Source organism: Exophiala spinifera (genome assembly GCF_000836115.1).
Source record: "Exophiala spinifera strain CBS 89968 unplaced genomic scaffold supercont1.6, whole genome shotgun sequence".
NCBI classification, from domain to species: domain Eukaryota; kingdom Fungi; phylum Ascomycota; class Eurotiomycetes; order Chaetothyriales; family Herpotrichiellaceae; genus Exophiala; species Exophiala spinifera.
Window position 1 is genome coordinate 1777592 of NW_015622518.1, and position 24992 is coordinate 1802583.

General features: G+C 52.2%; 9 protein-coding genes across 9 annotated transcripts; 4 read left to right on the forward strand and 5 right to left on the reverse strand.

The window, feature by feature from the left end:
- Positions 1 to 270: 270 nt before the first annotated feature.
- Positions 271 to 4446, forward strand: PV08_08574 (uncharacterized protein; the record flags this gene model as incomplete). The annotated part of the gene is made up of 1 exon (XM_016382899.1): positions 271 to 4446. One exon carries the CDS (start codon positions 271 to 273, stop codon positions 4444 to 4446), a length of 4176 nt encoding a protein of 1391 aa, XP_016233602.1.
- A 342-nt stretch (positions 4447 to 4788) lies between these two features.
- On the reverse strand, positions 4789 to 6646 carry PV08_08575 (uncharacterized protein; the record flags this gene model as incomplete). Its single annotated transcript, XM_016382900.1, has 6 exons — positions 4789 to 5191; positions 5300 to 5687; positions 5767 to 5898; positions 6033 to 6134; positions 6204 to 6266; positions 6355 to 6646. 6 exons carry the CDS (start codon positions 6644 to 6646, stop codon positions 4789 to 4791), a joined length of 1380 nt encoding a protein of 459 aa, XP_016233603.1.
- Positions 6647 to 7291: 645 nt separating this feature from the next.
- PV08_08576 (uncharacterized protein) lies at positions 7292 to 9198 on the forward strand (the record flags this gene model as incomplete). The annotated part of the gene is made up of 4 exons (XM_016382901.1): positions 7292 to 7406; positions 7458 to 7857; positions 7925 to 8281; positions 8346 to 9198. 4 exons carry the CDS (start codon positions 7292 to 7294, stop codon positions 9196 to 9198), a joined length of 1725 nt encoding a protein of 574 aa, XP_016233604.1.
- Positions 9199 to 10144: 946 nt separating this feature from the next.
- Positions 10145 to 11878, forward strand: PV08_08577 (uncharacterized protein; the record flags this gene model as incomplete). The annotated part of the gene is made up of 1 exon (XM_016382902.1): positions 10145 to 11878. The coding sequence occupies one exon, from the start codon at positions 10145 to 10147 to the stop codon at positions 11876 to 11878; it is 1734 nt and encodes a 577-aa protein (XP_016233605.1).
- A 623-nt stretch (positions 11879 to 12501) lies between these two features.
- PV08_08578 (uncharacterized protein) lies at positions 12502 to 14628 on the forward strand (the record flags this gene model as incomplete). The annotated part of the gene is made up of 2 exons (XM_016382903.1): positions 12502 to 12688; positions 12779 to 14628. The coding sequence occupies 2 exons, from the start codon at positions 12502 to 12504 to the stop codon at positions 14626 to 14628; spliced, it is 2037 nt and encodes a 678-aa protein (XP_016233606.1).
- Positions 14629 to 15043: 415 nt separating this feature from the next.
- PV08_08579 (uncharacterized protein) lies at positions 15044 to 17158 on the reverse strand (the record flags this gene model as incomplete). Its single annotated transcript, XM_016382904.1, has 6 exons — positions 15044 to 15223; positions 15295 to 15410; positions 15487 to 15745; positions 15812 to 16169; positions 16222 to 16455; positions 16509 to 17158. The coding sequence occupies 6 exons, from the start codon at positions 17156 to 17158 to the stop codon at positions 15044 to 15046; spliced, it is 1797 nt and encodes a 598-aa protein (XP_016233607.1).
- Positions 17159 to 17930: 772 nt separating this feature from the next.
- PV08_08580 (uncharacterized protein) lies at positions 17931 to 19565 on the reverse strand (the record flags this gene model as incomplete). Its single annotated transcript, XM_016382905.1, has 1 exon — positions 17931 to 19565. The coding sequence occupies one exon, from the start codon at positions 19563 to 19565 to the stop codon at positions 17931 to 17933; it is 1635 nt and encodes a 544-aa protein (XP_016233608.1).
- A 1931-nt stretch (positions 19566 to 21496) lies between these two features.
- On the reverse strand, positions 21497 to 22690 carry PV08_08581 (uncharacterized protein; the record flags this gene model as incomplete). Its single annotated transcript, XM_016382906.1, has 3 exons — positions 21497 to 22111; positions 22166 to 22478; positions 22575 to 22690. The coding sequence occupies 3 exons, from the start codon at positions 22688 to 22690 to the stop codon at positions 21497 to 21499; spliced, it is 1044 nt and encodes a 347-aa protein (XP_016233609.1).
- A 925-nt stretch (positions 22691 to 23615) lies between these two features.
- PV08_08582 (uncharacterized protein) lies at positions 23616 to 24890 on the reverse strand (the record flags this gene model as incomplete). Its single annotated transcript, XM_016382907.1, has 2 exons — positions 23616 to 24428; positions 24477 to 24890. 2 exons carry the CDS (start codon positions 24888 to 24890, stop codon positions 23616 to 23618), a joined length of 1227 nt encoding a protein of 408 aa, XP_016233610.1.
- Between the last annotated feature and the right edge of the window lie 102 nt (positions 24891 to 24992).

The following is a 24992-nucleotide window of genomic DNA, read 5'->3' on the forward strand; positions in this document are numbered from 1 at the left end:
AGCCTTGCGCTCCTTGGCAGGGTCTCCATTTTCTCCATAATGTCAAAGCATGCGAGGCTGCGTTGACGTCGACGCTTGTCTGCGGCCCCAACTCGTCGTTCTTAACCACGCTCATACTACAACATCCCAATTCAATGCGCCTTGTTGTCCGCAGCAGTGGCATCAAGGACCTCTATATTTAAGGCCGACTGAAGATGTCGTCAAACACATCTGTAGACTTAACATCCCAATAGCAGACGTACACATATTCACCTGCGCCAGCACCATACAATGTCTCGAGCACTGCAGCCTGCTCAGGATGTTGGCCGTCTTATCAACCTGGTTCCTGTAGGCCTTAAAGAGGCAGCAATCGATTCTCCCACGGCACGAGCGAGCGTTATACATTATGGGGAACAGTTGGATTTGCTGGAACGGTGGCTCGATGACTACATGAAGGCGACAAATCGACTCGTTGCCGAGTCTCTCACCCTCGAAAACGTTGTCAACAGCTTCATCTCCCACTCTGTCCTTCCGACCACGGTTTCCGAGTCAATGCTGGATCATGACTACTGCGTGTTGGCCATGAAGAGATATGGTGATGGGGCCAAAGACTACTGGATGAGCATGGTAGCTGTGGTCAAGCGACTTACCGCAATTGTCGCAGATCCTATAAGGCAATTCCTGGCGAACGACCTAAAGGCATTCAAAGATGCGCGGCGAGCTGTAGAGGCCTCACAAAAGACATTTGAACATCTACAATCAAAGTATGCAGGACTTGGAAAGACCAAAGAGCCGTCATCGATAAGAGAGGACGCTTTTCAACTACACGAGGCTCGGAAACTATACCTGAAAGCCATGATGGACTTTTTCAGCCTAGCGCCACAATTCAGATTCGCTTTGGACAAATTGCTGGTCAAGTTGTTTTTCGAGCAGTGGCGCGAGATGAGAGTATCCAGGGACAACACCGTTGCGACACTCCAGCGGAGCTCAGACGAGATGCAAAGAGTGAAAGGCTGGCTGAACGAGATGGAGACCAGTGAGAAAACATTTCGAAAAGAGTTGCTGGAGGCTAAAAAGCAGCTGGAAGACACGGCAGAATTCACGACTCGACCCTCGAGAGAGCTGGACGATTACAGCCAGTCCACCATCCCACAGTTTGCCAGCCACGGTCAGTCAGCAAACGGTTCCGCCTTACAGCACTCTCCCAAGAAGGCTGTTCAACAATCTGGGGAGAAACAGGGTTGGCTATTCCTTCGAACTTACAGCGGCAAGCCTACGAGGACGCTTTGGATTCGAAGATGGGCATTCATCCGCAATGGCGTCTTTGGTTGGCTGTTACAGAGTACTAGAGCTGGTGGAGTTGAAGAGAGTGAACGCATTGGTGTCTTACTCTGTAACGTTCGTCCAGCTCCAAATGAAGAACGCCGTTTTTGCTTCGAACTCAAGACCAACAAGAACACTATCTTGCTACAGGCCGAGACTCAAACAGAATTGGTAGAATGGATTGCAGCGTTTGAGGCCGCAAAGTCGAAAGCTGTCCAGGATCCTGATGCTGCACAAAATCTGAGTGGCGGCGGAAACATCCAGACGGGGGCGGCGTTTGCAATCTCTGCCCCTCCCATCCCTGAATTTGGGACATATATGTTAGGTTCGACTGAGCCTGGTGCCGGGGGAGACGATATTGCAGCTCTCGAGAAGACGAATACGTTACCGCTTCCAGGAATGGATGGGCGCGAGACAAGTGTAGACTTACCGCGCCGTTCAACTGCAATGGAAGAAAGTGGTCACCGCGAAACTGCATCGCGTATCATCTCGAAGCTAGACCTTCATCGCAAAAGCGCCGCTTCACCGCAGGTATCGGCCAGCCCGTCCACTCCAAACTTAGCTGCTGGTGGAGGCATAGCGAGCTTGATCGCAGCGAGTCACGGTTCAATGCCTGTTGGCCCCGGCATTAGCATGGTACAAAATCCGGAAATAGATTCGAAACCGCGAAACACGTTTACATTGGCGCTCCGAGACATGCCCGCGAGCACATTGGCCCCTTCGACGTTAGCCGCAGTCCCATCACCCACGAACTTCAGTAGATCCGCTGTGATCATCACTGGGGAACGCGGGCTTAGCCCTGCCCCAGAGAAGAGCGGCATTCCGACAAGCTTACTAGCGAATCTGTGGGGGGCGTCAAATACTGCGGTTGTCAATCGACTAGAACGAAGCGAGCCGAGAATAGCTTCCGATGTGAAGATTTCTTCGCAGCAGACACCAGTTCTTCAGCCAAGTTCTTCGCCGCCCAAGCCATCTTCATCGCCACCACGTCTTATCCCTCAGCAAGCCATCGCGCACCTGGACCTGGGTATTCCCCAGTCTACGACTCCCATTGCAGGTAGAAGCCGTACGCCCTCGCCAAGCAAGCGAGGCCATAGAAGTACCATAAGTGTGGACCGAGACACGTTCAGGACGCTGCGGAGGGAGCTTCTTGTCCCAGATTTCCCGAACTATTATCCTCTTCAGCTCAAATCTCAGGACGCGCAGTTTAGACTTCTCTTCCCCAATGTACGACGGGACGAGCGTCTTGTCATGGTGTTCAGAGCCACGTGGAATCCAAGTGAACAACAGGAATTTCCCGGCCGTGTCTATGTCACCTCGAGGGATCTGTACTTCTACAGCAACCACATGGGTCTCGTCTTGACTACCAGTCTGCCTCTTGCTTCCATCGAGGAAGCAACTGCCGCTCCAGGCAGAGACTGTGATTTTATCTTTATGCATCTAAAAGATGCAGGAGCCGATGGTGGTCCCCGGAGAGTGACCATGAAGACTTTCTTAGAGCCATTGAAACTACTCCAACGACGACTAAACTATTTGATCAAGAACAGCGTGTCTGAGGAACCTTCAGAGTTGGAAGAGGTAATCAAAGCGCTTCTCAGACTTGAAACTGACGCGCCAGATCGAAGTCCAAGTCTCGAGAGCTGGGAAGATGTATCACCAAATACGCCAGTAGACACCGGTGGGACGAGTTACCGCGGCCGTGCATCTATAAGTGGAAATGAATTTCGATCGCCCATCCGTGTTGACAGAGCTCTACACCAGACTCAACTCGGGCGAAGAGAGTCCAAATTCAAATTGCCGGCTCAGCCAGTCAAATACGTCCCTACAGGGAACCTGAAGCTTACGGTCGAGAAAGAGTTCGATATAAGTGCGAAAGCATTATTTCATGTCATGTTCGGAGACAAGAGTGCTCTATGGCAATTGTTACAGCACGAACGTCGAGCAAAGAATCTCAGTCAGGGACCTTGGCTGAGCTTGGGTGAAGGCCGCCTTCGCCGAGAATTTGCCTTCGATATTCCAACCACGAACCTCATTGGTCAGGAAACTTGGTCAAACGTCCGAGATTATCAAGTTGTCGATGTCAACAGTGACCATTTGTGCTATGTGGTGACTGACAAGCGAACACCATGGCATTTACCTTTCCGGAGTAAGCACCGCCTCCTCAGCAAAATCGTCATCACCCATGTCGCCAAGGCCAAGTGTAAGCTCGCCGTGTTCACCAAAGTTGAATGGTTGAGCAATCCATGGCTTCTGGGACAAATGATAGAGCGGCAAGCTATGTCTGACTTGCAGCTGGATTCTTTCGATCTTGCAGATCTTGTTGCAGACCAGGTGCGCAAACTTGGACCGCATAGCCGCACGAAGAAAGCCGTCCACATCTTTGGTCAAGTCGGTCATGCCACTGAAACTACACAGTTGCTTGTTAATGACTTGGCTCTGAATATCGAGCTCAGACGACAGGCTGGTCCCAGGTCGATTACGAGCCTGTTAGTGCAATCTGCGTCGTCAGTAGCCCAAAGTGCGGCTGGCACGATCCTGGAGGCGTTCTTCGATGTTTTGAGGTGGTTGGCGAAGACTTTCTCTGCCAACAAGTTCATACTGATCGCTCTGGCCTTCAGCGCTCTATACAACAGCTGGCACACCTACCGCGATACAATGGAATGGTGGCGTGAGAGTCGCGCCACTAATTTCATGGCCCGACTCGGTGTCTCTCCGGACGTTGCCATGAGCCGAGCTGTCTATCTGAGCGATCTGGACGAAATTTCTCGCCGTGATGCGCACTTGCCACCTCGCGAGTCGAACGCCTGCTATAGCGTGTTCCATGACGAACATGACCCAGAGTATGTCCATACGTCTATCAGTGAGCCTGGAACTCTTCAGGTCCAGCAGGCCCGGAAGCGTCTAGGGACTTATAGACATGACCTAGCCGTCGGTATCCGCGTGGTTAACGGGATCGAGAAGGAACTCATGCAAGCCGCGTGGGAGCAGTGGGTGGTGGACGAGAACCAACGGTGCCGCGTTGTCGAGGGCCTAGTGCTTGATAATTCGAGCGCGAATGCAACGGACGTGGACGACGACGTGAGGAGATGGTATGATGAGTATTGCGCGAGTTGTCGAGATGAATATGCAAAGATACGTGTCTGATTTGACCATGGCGGTCGTATTCTTACAGCGTTTATTAAGAGCATTGAAGGTGGCTTGGTTCCAGTCGCCAAAAGCGCACGCAAAAGATACCCTGGTGAGCTTTGATGTTAGTATTTGAGGTCGGAAAGGAATACTGGTTGGCCCGTGGGAGCTTGGAAGCGGTCGGGTCTGGCTGCTATGAGCAAGCCATGCAGGATCTTTGGATGGCTTATTATAATAGAATTGATATTCGTACATTTGCGCACACACTTCCAGCGCCTTCCTTACTCTTTGCTTCTCGCTGCGGCATCACCTAGACCTTGGATGTGTCCTGGATCAGCGATTTCTTTTAAGGTGGGTGACTCAAGTCAGACTGTCGACGTATTCGGCGCATAAATATCTGTAGAATCCAGCGCATGTCTTGATGGCCTTTTTGTCAGAAGACATGTCATCAGCCATCTGTACGTCCCGTCCCTTGGCACCGGCACCGTCTAGCTGCCCTTCGAACTCGGCCTCGGCTGTATCATGATCACCGGTGCTGTCTTTCATGACCATATCGTCACCATCTTTGGTGTCGGCTAAGGGAGATTCTGGATCATCGCCGCCCTTGGCATCTGGTAGAAGTTTCGACTCCGCTACAGGTCGTAAGAGCACTGTATATCCGTCCGTTTGACCAACCGGTTCAGCTTTATGAGCGGTAACGGTAAGGCCCAGCCATTGGGCCGACCGATCGAGACGGGAGAGGTCTTTGGCGCGTGAGTGTTTTCTGGGCACCGTATTTAGCTCCAAAGTTCCAACGTTGTCGTGAAGAAGTGGGCACGGTAAACTGGGCGGGATACCGGGAACACCGGGCAATAATCGGACGCGTACTTACATGATTGCACAGAGGATGTCCAGTGTCCACTGTGCCGGCAACAGGCCCGCCCATGTTACAACCTTGACGGACGCAGAGCGGGTTCCTGAGACCGGGGCGGACCCCTTATCCGACTCCGGCGGATCCGGGACTCGGTAGCCACTGATAAACGAGTCGACGCTATCTGTCGTCTGAACACGTGGAGATGCTAGCGCAAGCATATCGATGAATTCGAAGAGGTCGTGGATCGATTCCTGTATTTCTTCGGGCGGCCTGGGACCTGGAAATGTGGATATCGGGGCGGTGAGCGTCAATGGGAATTGGACGTTTCGCACGGTTTGTATCAGAGGCGATAAGGACTGAACGTTTGGGTGGTGGGCATTGATCGGTCGTTGGTCTTCTTCAGACTCTGATAAGGAGTTCAGTCGTAGGAACTCTGCGAACTCTGCGGAGGTGTAGGATGCGCGCAGGTACACCCTGTCACATACCTTTGTTCGGACTCAGGTCCACGAAAAGCCAACAGAGGCTTCGGTTCAAGACGTTCTTCGCGGCCCATAGGAGTCTGTCGAAGCCCTTTTTCCCCCGAAGCATGGACGGAAGCCGGAGGTTGTTTTCAACCACTACATCACATGTCAGTGACCATCATACCATGTCTTCCGTCGACGTGGTCGAAATTGCATGGATTCGAATTCGAATGCAGTAAATCTGATTGTACGCGGCAAGTCGGAAAAGTTTGGACAGAGACCACACTCACCGTATCTTGACTTCACATGTTTGCGACCTCCGGATCGTATCGGGACTCCCTGGAGACCGGCACGCTTGTAGACTTCCTGGGCCAGTTCCAAGCGTAGGACTCCTGTGTTCCAAGCGTCAGTCAGTAGGCCTCCCTGATTCGCAGCCAGGTCAGACATTGAGTTCGACGTACCTTGTCTAAGGGAGAAGACTTCGTCCACGCCAGGCTCTCCCTCTGAGAGCATGAGAATATTCCCTTTGAGTGGCACGTTACGTTAGCCGGGACGACGGAAAGAAAACTGCCGTGGTCGTAGAGCGGGCGGGCATCAGGCTTTCGGCTTTACCTCTCTTGATGTAACCATTGAAAAAGTCTCCCTGAAGCACGTCCTCGAGTTTCATGATGACTTTCGAATACTTGTGTATTGCGAGAGATGCCTCGATCTCACGCCATATGATATCATATAGCTCCTCTGGTAAGGTGGCCGTCACGGTTTGGACGAATCCCACATTTCGAACAGTCCGCCATGGAGCCTTTTTCGTCGGGGCTTCTGAAGGTGAGATGTATGGTGGGAGACTTCCGGAAGTAACGTGGACCTTGGTAGAAGGTCCCTCTGGCTCAGGGAGGATTCCTGGCATGTTTCTTGCGAAGGCTGTGTATGTCCCCGAACGCGGTTGAGGAACATATGGAAATCGAATCAACGAGGCTGAGCGACATAATCTTCACAGCCTTGTCTTGGCAGAAGATACCGCACCTCCAAGAGATATGCTTCGCCGTATACACATAGAGGGGTATCGGAGCTACCTACAGTACCCACTCAAAGCGCACACAACGATACCATAAACGGGGCTAGACTGATATTGAAGACGGCCCCCGATAAGGAGAGTCAAAACAAGAGGCGCCTTTAGATTCTACACCAGATAGAGCGACAAATACCTCACATACTAGCCGCCGACTCGTATGACGACGCTTTCTGGTGTTGTTTTCATTCGTTGTTCGCTACTTACCCCTAGGCATCTGGCGCCTGCGGGTCTCCTGGGTCTTAGTGGGTGGAGGATACTGAAAGTTGATCTGCGTGCTTCAGTCCACTATCATGGAGCCAAATGTAACCAGAACGTGGGCCTTTAGTCTTTCAGCTTTGTTGCCCTCAGCATCTCGCGACTCGGTGTCTCTTCAGGCCCGGAGCCGAATGAGAGTCTGCGCTCGAGCATATAAGAAGACCTAGCGACGACCGCAAAGAACATGTCTCACCTTGCACGAATCTTGCGACGACAAGGACAACCATGTCTTGCTCCGAAAATCGATTCGATGTCTTGATCGCTGGTGCTGGCCGGCAGGATTGCTTATCGGCTTGGGCCTGCAGCGGATGGGAATCAAAACATGCATTATCGGTCGGTGGTACTCTGTGAATCTTCTGAAACTTGCTTGTCCTAATCACAACATTCGCAGAGCGCCTTGTGAAATCCGAAGTTCCGATGTACGGACGTGCGTGCACACTATATCCTCGGAGTCTGGAATACCTTGATCAATTCGAGCTTCTGGATGACATGATTCAAGAGGGGTTCATTGCCCGCGGAACGGTCAACTTCGATAAGAATGGAGTACGAAACGTCGACAGAGGTTGGCAGGGTATCTTCCATCATTCAAAGGATTCGTACTTCTCCTGGCTGTTAAACTTGCGGCTGAAGTACTCCGAAGACATCATTCGCGAGCATTTTATCAGACAAGGCGGTTCGTACCGCGATGGGCTAGAACTGACGAGTTTTGACCACGATGGAGCGGCCACGAAGGAGTACCACCAAGCTCATATCAGAGACGTGCGCACAAACCAAAGCCAGGTTTACGAAAGGTGCGCAAACTAAGCTGTTCTACCTCTGATAATGATCCAGCCTGCTGACTTACACTGCTTTGCGTAGTCGCTTCCTGATCGGTGCAGACGGTGCCCATTCCACCACACGCCACTTGGCTAAGATAACCACCCAATCTTTTGGCTCCCCGACTCCCATAAAATGGGTCCGGATGGACGGCGTGTTCAAGACGGACATGCCGGACCAGCACCTTGGATTTGGGTCGCTCGAGTCTCCAACACATGGCAATGTCCTGTGGGTCACTCTAGATCATGGCCGGTCACGTATCGGCTTTGCTTTAAGCCCCGAGTTGCAGAAGAAGTACGGGGCTTCCATGACCGAAGAGCAGGTCGTGGTCGAAGCACATGAAGCTATGAAGCCCTTCAAGGTGGAGATTGCTCAAGTTGACTGGCACACAGTCTATGGGTGAGGGCCGGCCCCTGTCCCTTGTCTTAGATGGTGACGCACACTGACCGCAGCACGCCCACAGGATACGACAGGGACTGACAGATCAGTACATCAAGAACCGCGTCGTCTTGGCTGGAGATGCGTGCCATGTCCACTCCTCTGGCCTGGCACAGGGTATGAACACTGGCATTCACGATTCGTTCAATCTATGCTGGAAGCTGGCTGGCTATCTCAAGGGCTATCTCAATGCGGAAGTGTTGCAGACGTATGAAACCGAAAGGCGCGCCGCAGCCAATACTCTCATCAACATCGACCGTGTTGTATCGGAATTGATAACGGGTACGGTTCCGCCAGAGCTCGCGGGCAATGGCGGCGGCGCAGACCCCAACGCTCTACTGACACGCCACTTCGAAGAGTCGATCGACTTCACCGTCGGCCTCGGGGTTCACTACGCTGTCAACATTCTCAACAGGAGCTCCACTGCTAGCATCGTTCAAGCAGGCCACCGACTTCCCGATGTGTTGTTTCACAAGCCCGGACACAGTATTCCAACACGCCTGTACGAACTGCTTCGGTCCCGAGGCGAGTTTTCGGTCTTGGTTTTTACTGGTAGGCCTTGGCTCACGAAGGACACTCTTGACACGGTGCACGAGGCTTTTGGATCTGCAGGATCGAAATTGACCAAGTCTACCTCAATCCCGCTGAAGCAGATCACAATTATGGCGGATAGCAGCGCATCGGTCTTTGACTCTCTAGGCAGACCGGCGTATGGACAGGTGTATTACGATCAAAGTGAAATTGCTTACGGTCGGTATGGGATTTCTGTCGAAGAAGGAGCAATCATCATTGGTAGACCCGACAGCCTTGTCGGCGTCGCATGTCGACTTTCGGAGGCAGAGAGCGTTCTGCACTATTTCAAAGAGTTGGAGCCCTAAAGCACGTTTGTGTTCGTAAGGTGGGAGAATAATACAGCTTGCGCAGGCAAACTCAAACACTCTTTGAAGGCCTATCTGGGTTGGATTATGCTGGAGAGAGATGTGAACGACAATCTTGGATATATCACTGCCGTTACATTGAGAAGTCTGACATCTGTTCGCTACGAGCGTGATCTCAGCAATCCATCATTTCGATAAGTGCTATTGAAACATCCCCCTGGTCAAGGTTCGAGAAAGCAAAAAAGTAGCCGCTGAACCCATCTCATCTCACGTACTGGAAAACAGTGGCAGAATTTGACGGATCTTTGTGGCCCGGCCTCAATATTATGGCTGGATTGCTTGCTATGAGTGATGTGCCACTATTTCGACCCCGTCAATGCTAATAAGAGAAACGTGATTGGTATCCCTCTTGCTCCATGAGGAGCGTCGTTTGAGAGCGTCCTAACTCCACGAGCCGTCCGCTTGTCGAGGGATACAAGCGGAGTGATAACCCTCCCACCACTTGCGTGAGCAGAAGGACGAGTGTTCAGCATCACCCGGTGAGTAACACCTTTCCTCCATGATGTAGGCCCGATTACAGGTGTCTCACTACGTACACGCCAATGCCTCCGATTGTTGCGGCTCACGATGTTGCCGCCTCTCATACTTGCCCACGACGAATGAGCCCAGCTTCCCAGCCTTCCTATCTCCACAACGCAATGTGTCCGACGATGTCGATCAATTTTCTCCAGAATGGGGTCGGCATGCATAATTTCGCCGGTCAATTCGCCGTCCTTCAAGGCCAAGGTATATCCTGTGGAGATAACATTGTGAACGGCGTGCACTTCAGATATAATCGTGCCTACAGCTCAAAAGAAAGATTCAATCCCGGGCGCAAGGAAGCGTATAATATAGAGCGCAAGGCCAGCCAAATACACAACGATCTTCACCACTCGGCAGACGAGGGATGACCCAACAGTGCCCTGTCGGATTCGAAACCGACCATGACTCTCTTCTTCAGGCAAGAAAATGGTGGAAAGAATCAATCATCTACCAGATCTATCCTCGCAGCTACCAGGACTCGAATGGCGATGGAATAGGAGACTTGAATGGGATCACGGCCAAACTGGATTATATCAAGGGCCTGGGTGCTAACTTGATCTGGATCTGTCCGATGTACAAGTCTCCCAAGTCGGACTACGGCTATGATATTTCGGACTATTACACAGTCTCCGAGGAGTATGGAACGAATGAAGACCTTTCTACGCTAGTCGCGACAGCCAAGAACAAGGACATCGGAATCCTTCTGGATCTTGTCATTAATCACACGTCCGACGAGCACGAGTGGTTCCAAAAGGCGCTTCAAGACCCCAGCAGTAAGTACAGAGACTACTACTTCTTCAAGCAAGGGATTAATGGCCAGCCACCAAATAATTGGCGCTCGTACTTTGGTGGATCGGCGTGGGAACCAGTTCCAAGTGAGCAAAACATGTTCTACCTGCATGCATTCGGAACAAGAATGCCCGACCTCAATTGGGAGAATGCGGAACTGAGAGAGGCCCTCTACACTATGATCAACTGGTGGCTTGAAAAAGGCATTGCCGGTTTCAGAATAGATGCCATTATGAACATCAAAAAAACCATGATCGAAGGAACCGTCGAGCCTGACGGGAACGACGGTCTGGTGGCAATCCACAAATACATCATCAACCAGCCTGGCATCAAGGATTTGCTTCAGGGACTGAAAGACAACACGTTCACGAAGCACAACATTATGACCCTCGCCGAAGCGGCGGTGCCAGATGATCAGCTTGAGGACTTTATCGGGCCCAATGGGCTCTTCAACATGTCCTTCGATTTCAGGGCAGCGGATATCGACATCCCCGAGTCTGGCGAATGGTATCGTCCAACCGACTGGACAATCAATCAGCTACGGGACACTCTCCTCAACGTGCAGACCAGCGTTCAACGGAAGGGCTGGGGTGCCACGTACTTTGAGAACCACGACCAGAACCGCTCTATCAACAAGTACTTCCGTCAGCATAAGGAAGACATCTCAGATGTCACCAAGAAACTTCTAGCTACCATTCTCCTTGGGTTCAGGGGGACGCCAGTGGTCTATGAAGGCGAAGAGATTGGAATGGAGAACATCCAGCTCACGTCGATTGATCAGTACGAAGACGTGAATACACATGGTCAATACAAGGCCGCAATCGCGGCAGGGGTGGACGCCGAGCAGGCTCTTCGCCTGGTCTCCTACCGCAGCCGGGACAACTCGCGCACTCCTATGCAATGGGACAGCTCGGACAACGGAGGCTTCACAACGGGCAAGCCATGGTTCCCTGTCAATTCAAACTACAAGACGGTCAACGTCGCCCAGGCGATCAAGAACAAGGACTCGGTATACCATCACTATCGCCGTCTCATCGAATTGAGGACCGGTCACCACTACAAGGACGTGCTCGTGTACGGGAAAACAGTTCCCAAGTACACCGATATCGATAATGTCATGGCTTACGAACGTGTTCTTGGAAATCAGAGCGTCCTGTTCTTCGCCAATTTCCAAAACAAGGCTTTAGAGCTCGACAATGGCGCATTCCGCGGTAAAGTCTTGAGCAATAACTATGCAGATATCTCTGTGGAGGAGGACAGGATTAACCTTTCGCCCTACCAAGCCCTCGTGGTCGACACAAGTCAGTAGATTCAAAGTTTTGTCTGGTGAGGGCCGAAGGATAATGTGAAGCATCGTGATTCAATCATGCCTCGGCATATTAATTCCCTTCCCTTCCCTTCCCTTCCCTTCCCTTCCCATCATGCCCTGGTGACTTTCCGCGACCTCATTAAAGTAAGTAGCGGTCCGTAAGCCTCAGCCGTCAGCGTGACCAATGCTGCACCTTCGTGGGACTGCATTGCGCCCAGGTGAGCGGACACCAAGACCAGATGATCTAACTGAGTTTCTTTACAGAGTGTCCACAGAGGAGCCCCATATAAAAACCCCCGAATCGGGCCGATAGGAAACGGCTGTGCTCAGACCCCAAGACAAGTGACAAGTATCAGCCTGAATGTGCATAAAGAGAACCGGATAAAATGCCGTCTGCACCGAGGTACTTGTATATTTCATCTTCATTCGACCGGGTTGATCTCAACGAGGCGAGATCACGGGCATGGCGTCGTGACCACCTGAAAGAACGATTTTTTGCATATGCTCATTCCGAGCCAACCAATCGTCGATATTCTTCGTCTTCTTTGGCGCTGCCAGAATCGAGCACCTCTCTCACCCGCTATTGGAGAAATCGGGTCCCCATTATTTATCTACCAAATACAATGGCCCTGACGACCATGTCTTCCAATGCCCAAACATTGCACGACAATGCGATGCACACGTCTCTCGAAACACACCTTTTGCCCGTCATCCGGCCAAACCTCCATATCACCGCACCGTACTGGATGAACGACCCCTGCGCACCGGGATATGATCCTCATACAGGGCTTTACCATCTCTTCTACCAGTGTCTGTATTCTCCTCCCATGCTTTCCTGGACCTGACGATGGTCACGTTTCCTGAGAGGTCACGACTGACGGAGAGAACCTTTACCTTTAGGCAACCCATATGGCTGTGACTGGGGGAACATGGCGTGGGGTCATGTAGTGTCGCGGGACATGGTACGATGGAGGATGGCATCTGTTCAGCCGTCACTACAACCCAGCGAAGCATATGACAAGGACGGAATCTTCACCGGCTGCTTTGCGCCACCCGACACGGCAAACAAGCAGTTGACAGTGTTTTATTCGTCAATACGGAAACTCCCTTTCCACTGGACTTCGTATCCCAGCAGCAGGCCCGCAGGCTTGTCCATGGCAGTTTCGAGGGACGGAGGGACAACGTGGACCAAGTCGTCCCGCAACCCTCTCGTGAATGGAGAACCCGACGGCACCACGGTAACGGGCTTTCGCGATCCTTACATCGCGGACTGGCCTGTCCTGGACCAAGTGCGAGGCGAGTCGGCCTTGTACGCGATCATATCTGGCGGTATCCAAGGCCGCGGCCCGCAGATCTTCATGTACGCCGTGCAGCCGGACAACCTCGCGGAATGGGACTACCTTGGCACCCTCGTTGACGTGCCTGCCAGCTTCCAGCCATCGACCAGATGGTCCGGCAACTACGGCGTCAACTGGGAATGCACCAACTTTATGACGCTGTCGAACGATTCCGCGTCGCGATATTTCCTGGTCATCAGCGCCGAGATCGACACGGAATGCGAGAACCACAAATCCCACATAGCGCCCAAGGACAGGGCACAGCTGTGGATGTGCGGCAGCATCTCCATCGACGACCACCAATCTATTCGTTTTCAGTACCAGTACGGCGGATTCCTCGACCACGGCGACTACTACGCGGCAAACTCGTTCGTCGACCCGCTTTCCGGTCGGCGGATCGTGTACGGATGGATCCCCGAGTGCCAGTGTCCGCAAGGCTACGCGACCGAAAAGGGCTGGAACGGCAGCCAAGCGATCCCCCGCGAGGTCTTCCTGCATACGGTTCCCAACGTCACCCGCTCTCTACGCAGCCCACTGTCCGAGATTTCGTGTGTGGAGGCTGTCCCTGCCGTCGACTGCCCCGGCCTCGGCGTCTTCGATCTGTACACACTCGGCGTCCGACCGATATCCGAGTTCTCAAGGCTCCGCGACAACTGTCTCGTACATTCGTGTTTCGGGCCAATATCTCTTCTTCTACCGCAGTCATCATCGTCCTCCTCTTACTCTTCATCATCAGCATCATTATCTTCTTCGTTGTTGTTGTTGTCGTCATCGTCGCCACCACCGTCGCCACCAAAACAACACGAAGGACAAGTCCTACTGACCCCCGTCACGACGTCGACCTGGGAACTCGAGAGTGTGATATCCATCGTCGACGACGATGCGCAGCCCTGCGTCGCGAGGGTCGGCTTCCACATCCAGCATTCAGCAGATTACTCGGTGTCGACCACCGTCGCGTTCGACTTGGAGAGGGAACTGATTTCGGTGGTGCAGAATAATCCAACGGTAGAAAATGGGGCCGCCTGCGTTAAGAAAGGTTCATTTACGCTTTTTGCATCATCATCGTCGTCGTCGTCGTCGTCGTCGAGCGACCACGAATCCGAACCACTACTATCATCAGCATCAGGAACCAGCGTCTCTAGCACGAGCAGAACCAACGAAACATTCGAGAACCTCCACCTCCGGATCATCTGCGACGGCGACGTCCTGGAGATCTTCGCCAACGACCGCTTCGCTCTAGCGACCATGGTGTACCACGCCGGCACGAACACGGTCGAGAAGGGCTGCAACGGGATCACTGCCTTTGCCGAGGCGGCGACAGCCGGCAATGCCGCGAACGCGGCAATAGCAGTGTTTGAGCAGGTCAATGTCTGGGACGGATTGAACGGGCAGCAAAGCTTGATCAGCAAGTGATGAAATGAGATTTTGACGACGACGACGATGGTGGTGGTGTTGTTGATGAATCAGAGCGATGACCAGTGATCAACTACTGGTTATCTATTGTAGAACAACTATAAGAAATCCGCCAAAGATAGACAAACATCGACTGATACGAACGGCCAAAGCGGATTTTCAAGTAAAGGTGTCTAGACGTAAGGCTGGCTAGATTGCGCCGAGAATGTTGAGGGTCGTCGTTGACCAAAAACCACTCAATATCGCGGAGTGAGCCAACAGCCAGACGATGACAAAGTTCCTGCTCTTCTTTTCCGTCTGCTTCATCAATCGTGGCCCGAAAGGCTCAGAGACCACACTCCATGGACTGCACTAGGGTCTAACTAGATGCGGTTCATCCACGTACAAACGTGAGATCACCACGGCGTCAAGTACACTACCGGTGGAGTTCCTCGTGGCCGGCTTCAACATTCTCGGTATCTGCAACTACAAGGTGTCCCGACCGGTAGGGGTCGATATGAACTCTGCGGAAGTTGCGGGCACTGACCTTGTTCTCGAAGAGAATGTCAAGGTCCGCGTATGTGAGTCCCTTGGGCTCGGGGAGCCGGAAGTAAGTCTGAAAAGAGGCGACGTGAGATTTGTGTGCATACAGACAGAAAATCGCTCGGGAGAAATGATGCCTCTTACCCAAATCAACCCCAAGAAACAGGTGCTGGCCAAGAAAAAAGCAGTTTTGCCTTGCCAATTCCACGACGTCGGATTCATGAAGTGAGGCTGGAGGGTTCCGACGGCGATGCCGAGAACTTATGTGAAATCAGACTTAGCAAGCGCCCCCAAAAATGTTTCCTTGCCGCGGGCTTTTTTGCAAAAAGGACTTACTGTTGTAGACGTTCCTGGCCAGGACAACTGTCTTGATCCGTAGACGTGTCGAAGGCAACTCCGCCACAAGTGAATAACACACAGGTCCCACGGTAATGTCGTATACGAATGTGAGAACCAACAAGAGTGCTCCAGTAGCCCATCCGGTCGAACTGCTTATGCCGGGTACACCCAGGCCTCCGATAGTGAGGAGGATAATGAGCATGCCGATCTGTCCGACGAGGTAAAGGGTACGCCTGCCGATATGCGGCATGAGAAACTAAAATGGGTCAGAGACAGGTGACGAGAGAGGAAGCTCAATCTTTTATGGAATGGTACAACTTACCCCCGAGACTATGGTTCCCACGAAACCCATGGCGTTCTGGCCGATACTCAAATTATATGCAGACTGCGAACTGAGACCGACTTGGAGTAAGAAGTAAGTTCCCCATCCCATCATACCAGAACCGCATGTTTGCTGAAGGGCCCACGTCATGACAGTGAGCTCTGTGCGACGGAGGTTAACGCCCTTGAAGCAATCAAGGAATGAGGTTCCAGCTGTTTGGTGCAACTCGAGTTCGTTGGTGTGAATCATCATGGCCAGAGAATCCTCGACATTGAAATCCGGGTTTTCGTTGGACGTTAGCCGCAGGAGAGTAGCTCGTGCTTGGTCGAGTTTGCCGTGGCGAATAAGCCACCAAGGTCTATCTCATGTTAGCTACCTGTGAGCGATTTTGATTTCGGCATGAAACTCACGACTCTGGAGCAAACCAACAAACCACGAATATGGGGAGCGGCCACATCCACTGGATCCCAAAAGGTATGCGATATGCCCATTGGGTCGTGTTGTCCAAAAAGCCTCGGAGCACTCCGGACCCGATGAGGGATCCAATGACCCAGCATAAATTGACATACGTCGTCAGGTATGGACGCAATACCACAGGGGTGACATCGGCCGCATATGTCGTGGTCAAGGTCTGGAACGCGCCCCTGTTCAGACATTAGCTACAGTAGCCACCCTCCCTGGCTAGGTTTTGACTTACCATGGCAACCCGCAAAGAAGGACACCTGCGAGTAGCATGTGCACATTCACGGCAAAGAAAGTGATGAATATGGTACCTGAAACGAATACCAGACACCCAAGCATCATTTTACGGTAGCCAATGCGCTCTGAAACAAAGCCGTTTATGAAAAGGCCAATAATCTGACCACATTGCTGCCCATTGGTGAGTCCTGATTGCCACGCAGCCGAGACCTGGTACGTTTCAACGCCATTGACCATAGCGAGAGATCCGTACTTTTTGGCAAATGCAGGTATCCCGTAAAAGTTGGCCAAAAGAGCAGTGTCATAACCCTCCATGACCACAGCCAGTGATAATGCGAATGAGAAGAATACAGCCATCGGGTAGAGCCTCAATCCTTCCATGAAGGCCATCTTCCTTTCAGTTTCGGCGGCATGTTTCGCACCAGAGGTCACTTCTTTTAGGTTGGGTGTTGTTGCTGACATTCCGCGTAGTGTCCCATCCTTTTGTTGCAACCCATCAGTTTTCGGAGATGCCTCAGCAATGTGGTTTATAGGAGAATGACGGCTGAGCGAGACGGAATCGCTATCGCGCTTCATCGTTGCATTTTGTGACTGGCTGTAGCAAGTCTGGCTAGGCGAGCCTATCTCTTCGTCGTGAGCGTAATACATGTTTCCTGTTCTGAGAAGACACCAAGCGTACAAGGAGGATGAAGCTGCCGAATTTCGCGCGAGTGTCTGTTAATTGCACCTGCCCATCGCTTTCAGAAAGCCATGTTGTTCGAACAATAAATGTGTTGCACGGTGAGGCACGAGTGAGCATCTCCGAGATGCGGGATCTTCCGCATAAAGAATATTATACGTGGAAGTTTCGGCTACGCCATTCCGTTTTGGTTGGAGGCTCGTTCTGGTAATTGGATGAACTTATATTCGGACCGATTGGTGTTCTCCATCAGGGACGTCTGGGAACTAGTACAATGGTCACGACATGCCATTGACCAGCACGGATGGCCGCCAGCGCCAAGCGTGATCGGCCTCTGCTCGCTGCCGTGCGTACAAAAGACTCTGGGGATCCCATTCTGGAGAGATCTCGCTGGGAGCCATTGCCGCAGCCCCGCCACGCATGACGATCTTGTCACATGATAGCCCAGTACGGGCCGCTTTTGCTCCATGGTCCGGTTCATCCGATGGCAAGAGAGCTTGGCGAGGCTAACAAAGGTACGACACCGCCGATCAGGTTAGGCGGCGTCCAACTTGCGGCGTGAGATTCGGCCCTTCACATAGCTTCAATCTAAGTCGACTCGCCTCTTGATCCGGCTTGTACGGCATCAGGGATTGAGCCCAGCGGTCCTAGAGCTGCAAGAGATTAGGGAATTTGAGGTGCGGAGATTCCATCTGGATGCTGGATGTCCAGTTATTATCCCCCACGTCAATTCGCAAACAGTCATCTCTGAGCAGCTCCTGCCATGGACGGCCGACTGCGGGGAGGAAGAGGTTGTGTTTGTGCACCGAGGCCAGCGGGACCAGAATACATTGGTGGAGTCACAACACTTTGTGGTGTGAGATTCACCTCGCTAGCCGAAGTGCTGGGGCTGTAAGAGCCATATGGCCGGTGTGTTTGAGGAAGAAGAGAGGCTCTCACAGTGCCGATTTCTGTAGAAGATGTGTATTGCACGGTGTTTGATATTTTGTCGGCCGCACCAGCGTAACCTTGTGTGATGCTCATGCGCAGGGCCTCGGCAGGTGGCGTAATTGTAGGTATGGTTTCGGAAACCTTTGCTAGAAGTAAGGGTAGATAACGAGATGAGCCACCGCGAAGTTGCGAAATCAGCTTCAGATATCGGTCGAGCAATTCGGTGCTGGACCTTGAACCATCAGCCGAAGGACCCAAAGGAACGCAGGAAATAACATCCGTTAAAGTACAAGCGACATCGAAGAGTTTCTCAATGAGTCCAATGCCATGTACCTCCATGGATTGCTTGGACAAGGCCTCAATGTCGCGGATCATGTCGCTAGCCACATCGATCGGGTATTTAAATGTCATGGACACATTGTTGGAAGTGGAGGATAAGGCTCCGCTTGCGATGGAGAGCTGCCATACCATAACCCTCAACCAATGAAAAGTGATACGCACATCTGCTGCTTGACCTTCCGTCGTTTTCAGTTCTGGTGGTAGGGCGTCCGTGAGTTGTTGCTGCAGTTCTGACAGCCATGCAGCTGAGGCCCGCTTTTTAGATTTATTCCATAGAGCCATAAACTCGTCATCAATGCACCGAAATAGACTGATCAAGTAAAGAAACCCGTTCATGACCTCTGTTTCTCCGATGTCTTGAGGGGCCGGAAGTTCGATGGTTGGCTGGAGTGTCAATGGCCGATGACGTTCGAGGCAGTATGCCCTTTCAGTAACAAACAGTAGCCAGTACATCCTTCTTTTGTACATGTTCTCGACATCGTCGCCATTCGCGTAGGACGACTCGTCATGCATCCCCATGATTTGAGCCAGGGTTGCTGCTTCACGAAGATGGTACCAGCATACATTCTGCTTTTCGAGTGTGAAATAGCAGCTGAACAAGAAAAACGAGATGTGGATCGAATTCACCGTGGGTGCCCCGACGTAATCAATGTTTTTCCGGATCCGAGAAATCTCGTCGAGGATCATGTTGGCATATCCGTACCGATGCTCTGGAGGCTCACCCTTGTAGTGGCTCCCAGGCCCAACCGCAAGGCTCATGCCAGGTTGGACCATGACAAAAGCGCATAGTGAGGCCGCCAAGCAATAAACCTCCGCGTCGCTTGCAATACGACAGGTTATCATCTCACGAAGTGAGTGTTCGTTCAAAATCCATGCGGTGGTAGGCATGTTACCGAAGTAGAACTCAACACAAGTGTCGATCGTCTGCTTAGAGAGCAACGCAGTGCTATGCGAGTAAGGAGGCGGTGGCATGCTGTTGAACTTGAACGAACACGGTTGTTCGGCATCGTTGACCGCGATATCAGAGGGACTTGCTTGTTGCTGCGTCGCACGGATCTCAGAGATGACTTTGGCGCGAAGACCTTTGGGGCCTTTCTTCTGTGGCATTGCGAGATAGGTACACTGCAAGTTCATCTGACCACAGTTTGTACATGGTTGGCCCCTGGAGCATTTTACTTTGCGGCGGTGGCAGGCGTCGCATGCCTTCTTTGCGGACAGTGTGGTGGACATCGTGGGTTGTGAGGCTACGCGGAGTTTTTCATGGGTTCTCCTCGAAGGCTCTGGTTTTGGACGGACACGGTCGAAAGAGAAGAACTCATCCCTGCCCCTCCGCCGGATACAAAAGCCCGCTAGCAGGAACGTTCTTGTCGCATCCACGAATGATTCAGACTCGAGCTGATGCTGTCAGAGGCGGAGGTGGTGGCGGAGGTGGTGGCAAGCAAGAGTCAGGTTGTTTCTCCAAAGTAACTTGGCGTCAAGACATTTCACCGAGATGGGGGTGATTGAGGGTTAGGGCAGCGTCAATTCGAGCCCGAGAGGGGTTAAACCCGACAACGGCGGCGAGTTGTGCCTGTAAGCGCAGCATCAAGGCATCGGCATGGACTGCAGCGACCTTTCTCTAATAAACCTCAGCAAGAATTACCCAAGCCCATACTCCGGAGTCAAGGCCAAATGTTGAATCACAAGTGGGCGGCTAAGTCGTCCGCGTCGCATGACTCCGGTTGAATAAAGTTCGGCAATCTGGCGTAGAAAGGGACGACGCCAGCCTGCAATAGTCCGCACTAAGCTCCGCACTCCACGCTTCAACCCCCATGCAGAATACGACAAGTTACTCCGGCATTATTGACGCCATCTCGAGCTCCGCTTACCCCGTATCGTTCACTGGGTTATCTATGAATTTAGGCAAAGGTTGGCCTGTCAGCGGATCCCGCAGCTGGAAGGAGATTCTTCGTGTCGTATGCTCTACCTCCAGCTCTTCTAGAAATACAAACACGGCGTCAGACAAGCAGGGGTGGGCATATGGGTATCCCGTGTTCCTTCACAAATATAGCGCGAAAGGGGCACAGAAGCGCCCTCGCATATGGGGATTTGGGAGCCCCCTGTGTAGATCGGACTGAAGACGCCTTCCTAAAGATTAGCAAAGTGAAGATATACTTTCCCAAGATCATTGTTACTAGAAAGGGTCTGACGGCCGGTCAGTGAGTGACGTTGTCTGACTTTCTGAATTCTAAACCGCTTGATTGATTAGTATTACAACGCCGGAAGGGTCAAAGGGAACGAAGAGAATTGTAGATTTGTGTTCCAGCGAGCAGGATGGAAGACTCGAATCAATATAGCTTTTCATTGGCTGCCATAAGCTTTCAGCTTGATGCGAGAGATTGAAGGTATAAAGGGCCTTCACCAGCATTGTTTGTCTCGGATCCAACGTCACTCAAGATTCCCAACAGGACCAACATGGGTCCTCCACAAAAACCATTGCAATCAAAGGCTGTTGCACATGGCTCGAGGTCATGCTTTAGCTCTTATATTTTAGAAGTATCGCTAATGCTGCGGCATTGTTGCTAGACGCTAGAATTTCCTCGCCTTGGATGCATACCCTCATTTGTTAAAGTTCGTGGGCCAGGACTTGACAAGAAACTGTCGCGGGACGAGTCTCGTGCGATGCGCTTGTGATAGAGTTGTGACCATCATCGTACGTAGGTTCGGAACAGGTGGTGTCCCGTCACAACCTTAAGCGGATTTTCAGGGCCTCCTCAGAAGTAAGACGCTTGTGATACAAAAGGGAGACAAGGTTTGTCAGATCCTACAAGGCCAAATCGCAGTATCAAAGCCATGAGTTTGCCCATTGGGTTCCGATACTCACTTTCAGTAAGTATGCTCCGCTTGGTAGTGGGCCAAGCCAATCCGTATAGATCCCCAACCGAGGGGCTCCTGGACTCTGGATGGGATGCTTTCGGACGGCGATGGATCGTGTCTCAAGCTTCCTCGAGTGATGTCACTTGTGATGTGAACAAGACGTGTCCAATATTCTTGTTGAGTCAGATGGAGGGCCCTCCAGCTGCACCAATGATCTTCAGACTGGACTTTCCCTGCCTCGTTTCTTCAATCTGGGTGTATGCCAGCCAATAACGATTCGGATGCCATTCGACGGCCGGGATACCGCTGGTCCCTGTAGCTATAGTATGCACAACATCTCCGGTCTCGGCATGGTATATTTCAAAGCCAGAGCTCATGCCTTCGCCGCCTCCTGAGCCCATCTCCTCACTCGCGCCAACCACGTATCGGCCATCCCAGGACCAGCTGAGACCTTTGATTGCTCCGGAACTCGAGTTTGAGACGGTCCGCCGGCACACCCAATCAGTAGTATCCCATAGAGATATCATGGCATCAGAGCCTCCGACGGCGACATATTTTCCATTCGGGCAATACGATATAGCGGTGCACGACGAGGTATGCGCGGATATGGTGTGCAAGGGTTGGAAGGATGGGAAATCAAGTATCTGGACCGAGCCATCGCCGCGAGTGATTAGAAGGTCTGTTGGTGGGTAGGCATTCGAGAACGTAGTCTGGTTTGTCTGCTGGGATTGTTTATGCCTCGACAGGACGACGGGGGACGAGGGAATGGCTGTTGAAATGGGAATGAGGACATCGCCCTATTGCAGGTCTCAGCATTGTCTGCAAGTCGCGGCTCAGGTGTATATGCATACTTTTGTCCCAGCGACCAATGTGCTGCCGTCAGCGCTCCAACTGAGTGTGAACGGCTCACCACCAACGTCGAGTTTCGTGACACATGTTTTGCTCCTTGTATCCCAGAATCGTACGGTTCCGTCGGAGGAACAGCTCGCCAATTCGAACTCCCGTACCGGATTAAACAGAACCTTCTCTACTGCATGACCATGCCCACGAAGCTCGGTTTGACTTCGCGGACTGGTCCTTTCTGGGTTCCATACTCGAACCGTCTTATCATTGGCACCAGTCGCAATGAGACCCCCAGAAGCGTTCCAGGATATTGTTCGGTGGCTGTGGGAGGCAAGACAAGGGATCAGCCAAAGATTCGACAAGGCCGAAAGGCAACCCAAGTACTCGAGGAGGCATCGTTATGAGGCAACTACGTACATTGTCGGGGTGACAGTACGAGCAGCAGGGTCGATGTACTGCTGCGTCTTGAGGAGGCTGAATTGGGCGCTGAATTTGTCGCGGCCCAGGTGTTTCCGTTGCGCAATGGGTACCATCCCTGCGAGAGGTTCGCTTTGAAGTGAAGAGGTTATACTCGACGTGTCGCATTTCGCGGAGGCGACCTTCGACTTGCCAAGAGGAGGTAAATTCAGGCCGAGCTTACCCCCGTTCGGGACGAGGGTCATGCCGCCCTGTGCTCACCCCGGTCGCGACCCTTCACCCGGGTTTACCCCGACATAGGTGGACGTCCCAGCCATACGAATCAACCAACCATTTATTTACCCCTGGGAGCATTCTGCCAACATCATTTCCTCCATCGCTGTTCTATTTACTTCACAGTGCTGTAATGGCTTCAACAACGAAGAACACTCCTAAACGGGTTATGATTCGAGCTCACGAGCATTGGCATGATAAATTCCAGCAAATTGCGTAGGACTGGTTCGACTTCGCAGGCTACTCTCAAACTAGGCACAAATACGACTGGACGACGGATTATGTAAACCTTGGAGGACTAAACGACGGACGATTCCATCTTATCATTGACATAGAAAAGAACACTTCTTGTGCTTCGATGGAGCTAGACACAGTTCCTCTCGAAATGTACCGTCTGCGAAACCGATCGGGAAAGACTCGTGAGTGCTGAGAGCCTAGCCTGAAGCTGGCCATGTACCTAACAAGGGAACGAGAGAATTTGAGTACATTGGTCCAGCGGTGATGGGACGGGAAGGCTCGAGCGCTATTTTTGGTAGGGAGGCTGAGGAAGATGGACAGGACGTTGTAGGCTACGGGGCTGCTTTTCTTTCCGTAAGCCAACGTGTAGTTGAACTACTCGCACCCGAGCCCCGATCGGGGAACAGAGTGAAGCTCCCTTTACGGATGCAGTAGTATCATGTTATCACACCAGACCGTATTAATACTACTCATAGTAGCAGCGTCATTCCGAACAGAAATCTACATGTCAATGCCGCTATATACAACCACCTACACATAAAACAAGACATTTCCTTCAAACAGTTTTCGAGCTGTTCTCGACACAATACACTTCTCAACCTGCCGGTCTCCACAGGTGTGAACGCCGACAGATATCTCTCCGCTTCGATGGCTGATCCGGACAGTTTTGCTGGGCTCGGTGTCACTGTCGGAGTTGTCGGAGCTGTCGTAGCCACTCAACACTTCAGGGAATTCCCTTCTCCGATATCTGTACGCAACTGTACCCTTAAGACACGCCGCCGATGCCAGACATACGGCGCCGGTGAGTTGCAGGCTGGGGTGTATTTGGCCCATACTCATGGCGAGCACGTTGATGTCCGGGCTTGTGCTGAGCGGGTTGCCGTCGTTCGGCGGTGACACGAACATGATCTTGGGTGTTCCTCGAGTCAGAGCCGCTTGCTCCACACTTGGGGCCAAACGCATCATCACTGCCGCCTTCTGTCGGATGTCCTCAACCATGGTCAGCCACTCGGGTGATCCTTGCACATATCGTGAGGGGACGGTCAAAGCATCGACGATGGCGAACGGGTTGGCGACGTCGATGAGTGTGGCTTGAACCGAAAAGGGGCCATCGCCGTTCCGTGGCGCGTCGATCACGATGGTGTCTTCTGGATTTCCGGTGGGATAGAGTTTGCCTGTCATCGATCCCGCCGGCTCTACAAAGGCCACCTTGATTTCACTGCCGGTGCCCTTGACCCCTGCCATTTGGTAGTCGCCATAGTCACGGAAGCAACCGTCCTCGTCCACGGCGACTGTCTCGACTAGGGTCCGGCCGGTGTTGGTGTTCAGTACGCGAACATCAATCTATCACATGTCAGTCACAACTCATTGCTGTACAGATCACACACATACATGAGTCTGCCCTGGTTTTGCTTTGACGAGCCCTTCTTCCAGAGCAAAAGGTCCAACTCCACTGGCCATATTCCCGCAATTTCCGCTGTAGTCCACTTTCTCCTTTCCCACGGCAACCTGTGCAAAGGTATATTCGACGTCTACCCCTGGCTTGTTCGACTTTGCAACCACGGCGACTTTGGACGTTGTCGAAGTTGCTCCCCCAATCCCGTCAAGCTGTCGAGGATCCTCGCATTTAGAACCCATAGCCGCAAGGATCCAAGGCGTCCATGCTTCTATTGAGTCTGGAAGGTGACTTCGATTGATGAAGAGGCCTTTGGAGGTGCCGGACCTCATCCAAGAGGCAGGCAGTGAATGGCGAGTACGCTTTGCATATGTGAGTTGCGGTGGAGGAGTCTCGGGTTTGGCGATCATCGTTCGGGACTCAGTGATCACTTGGGCGAAATGCCTCTGTGTGGTGTGGTTGCGGCGTAGTGAAGGCTGTCTGAAGATGAGTCGACCTGCAAGCATCGAGGT